The 2,507-nt window shown below is 33.8% G+C and overlaps 1 protein-coding gene across 1 annotated transcript; it reads right to left on the reverse strand.

Moving 5' to 3' along the window:
- Positions 1-355: 355 nt before the first annotated feature.
- On the reverse strand, positions 356-1,909 carry LOC113723525 (protein TIFY 5A-like). Its single transcript, XM_027246583.2, has 2 exons — positions 1,663-1,909; positions 356-848 (listed from the first exon to the last, which is right to left on the reverse strand). Exons 1-2 carry the CDS (start codon positions 1,816-1,818, stop codon positions 645-647), a joined length of 360 nt encoding a protein of 119 aa, XP_027102384.1. The 5' UTR covers positions 1,819-1,909; the 3' UTR covers positions 356-644.
- Positions 1,910-2,507: the final 598 nt, after the last annotated feature.

Here is a 2,507-nt window from a genome sequence, read left to right on the forward strand (position 1 = left end):
CATCATTGGCCTGGTTGACCTAGAAAATATAAAGATCTTTTATCTACACCAAAATTTGAGATAGCTGAGAATTTCCTTTGCTCAATAATGTCCCTAATATATTCTTGAACGTTTGCATTGTTCTACTTCAAAGGCCCTGATCTGTTTTTATCAAATACCTTTTATTTGAATAAGCAGAGGGGAGAGATTTTATGCGGGGAAGGGGGAGGGAAAATATGAATCAAAGACCGTTAATTCCACTTCTGATCATTTACTTGAAAGCTATGATACCATAACATCACTCTTGTGCCATTCAAAGTTTCACAGAATATTCCAATACTAATCGTTTCATTAAAAAAAAGAAAAGAAAAGAAAACGTAACATTCAAATGCTCAAAATCTATACAATGCTGAAGGAAAAGAATAAAAATTTGATACAAACGAACAAAGTAATAAATGTCTAAAAAGACATAAATCAATGCAGCTTAGGGGGAACCGATGGAAGGACATTGATTCAAATGTTGGACAATAAATTGGGCATATGTAAATTCAGACTAATTTATAGATTCAATGGCAATTCGTCAAATAAAACTAAATTGAATAATCAGTTTTGTCCTTCCTAATGTATATTTTCCATGCCTTTCTCAGTATTGATGTCGAATTTATCTAGAGATGATGATAAGGAAATGCGGCTTGGATTCTGTTTTTTCTCTTCTGCAAGAACCTCTGCAAAGATCTTTTCATGGAGAGACCAGCTGCGGGACCATATATTGGTGATTGCAGGACAGGGGAAGATGGTTCAGAAGAAGAAGATAGGGTTCTTGACTTCTCCTCCATTTCTCGACTTGCAAACGATATGATGGCTCTGGCCTGCATGATAAGAAGAAATTAATATGTTAAGAATCAGACTAGAATTGTAAATCCTGCTCTAAATTTATAGAAAATTAAAGGTAGTTGAGAACCTCTTTTATTTATACCTGGCTATAGCCAGATTAATAACTGTAATTTTTTTTTTTGGATTTTTCTCTTAATAACAATCATCATCGTTTTCTATAGTAAATCCAAATTAAGATATGAACGGAATATTTATAAATCTCTCGGAATTTATTATCTTCCGGTCGCATGATACCATTGTACAGCCTAGCTTGTGTTTATGAATAAAAAGACAAAGGCAGCTTAACTTTTGGTCTATCACTAAATCTTTTCTAGGCAACATGCTTAATTTTTTTTTGGGTATTTTTTTCAGATGGATAACAATAGATTTCGTCAAACTTCTTAAGAAATATAACGTAGAGCAATATATTCACGATGTTTAAAATTTGGCCAATGCCATGAAGCTGGAAAACAAAGAAAAAAGAAACTACCAATTGGGTAGCATATTGAAAGTTTGAAGTAAAGTTTCAATGACCAAGAATTAGTTACTTGCTTTCTTCATGGTATGTTCAAATTTACTATTTAATCACCGAATTTAGGAGGTACAAAAGGTAATAATCTCTTAAATATCCTACGTGATTGGATCCATCTAATTTGGCTTTCAAGCTAGTACTGGACAGAACAATCCCTGATTCCGATTACTTACCATCTGATCTCATTACCAAAACTTCTTTTGCAAACTATATTCACAACACATTTTAGAAAAGATTCCAGCAGCTTACACATAAAAACAATTCAGAAGAAAACATACCTGAAGCTCTGTAACATCACAAACAGCAACCTTCCCGTTGTAAAAGATAGTCATCTGCTGCTCCTCCTCCTCCTCTTTCCCACACCAATCCGGCAAGCCAAAACCACCGGCAGCTGCCGGTAGAAGCCGGAGTTCCAAATTGTAGTTTCTCCTCATTGATATAACCAAAAATGTAAAATATCAATGATCCAAGAGAAAGTTAGCAAAGATTGAGTCAATACGTAGTTGAATATTTGGAAGGCGCAAGAAGTTGATAAAACTTCATACATATATATATATATATATATATATATATATATATATATATATATATATATATATGTACGTATATAGCAATATAGAAAAGAATGAGGTCTCAATCCATCCGCACGGGACAGACTATGGAAAGGGGTAGAAGTTGAAGCACGTGGCTGAAAAAACAAACGTTTTGAAAAGTACGTCCAACACGAAACGCATGCTGGCCAAAAGGCGAAGCGCAGACAAGAAAATCGGCGGAACGTGAAAAATTGGTAATATGCACGTGGAACATGATGTTTTATACCCACCTCCGCTACGGCGTTGTTCTTAGAGATGTTTCCTGCACGTGCTTTAGTCGGCCGCAAGTCTTCTTCATGTTTTCTATTGCTAATTATGTGTAACGTGGCTTGATGGGTTAGCATACGTTTATTTGTATATATTCCTTTCACATTTTGTTAGGTAGGATTTGGAGAAACTCCAATTTTTATTTATTACTCATTTCTTCTCATTAAAAGTATCATATTTTTCATTTTAAAATATTTTAAAACATTTATCATGTTCGAAAAGTTAAAACACCTTTTAATTGTTCTTTTCAATATAATTTTTCT

The sequence above is a fragment of the Coffea arabica genome, chromosome 9c (assembly GCF_036785885.1).
Source record: "Coffea arabica cultivar ET-39 chromosome 9c, Coffea Arabica ET-39 HiFi, whole genome shotgun sequence".
Taxonomy (NCBI): domain Eukaryota; kingdom Viridiplantae; phylum Streptophyta; class Magnoliopsida; order Gentianales; family Rubiaceae; genus Coffea; species Coffea arabica.

Bases quoted from the DNA above. Each gene is read 5' to 3' on its own strand.
- LOC113723525 (XM_027246583.2), bottom strand. From the start codon at position 1,818: ATGAGGAGAAACTACAATTTGGAACTCCGGCTTCTACCGGCAGCTGCC. The intron at 849-1,662 runs GTATGTTTTCTT...CTTATCATGCAG, and splicing joins GTGATGTTACAGAGCTTCAG to GCCAGAGCCATCATATCGTT.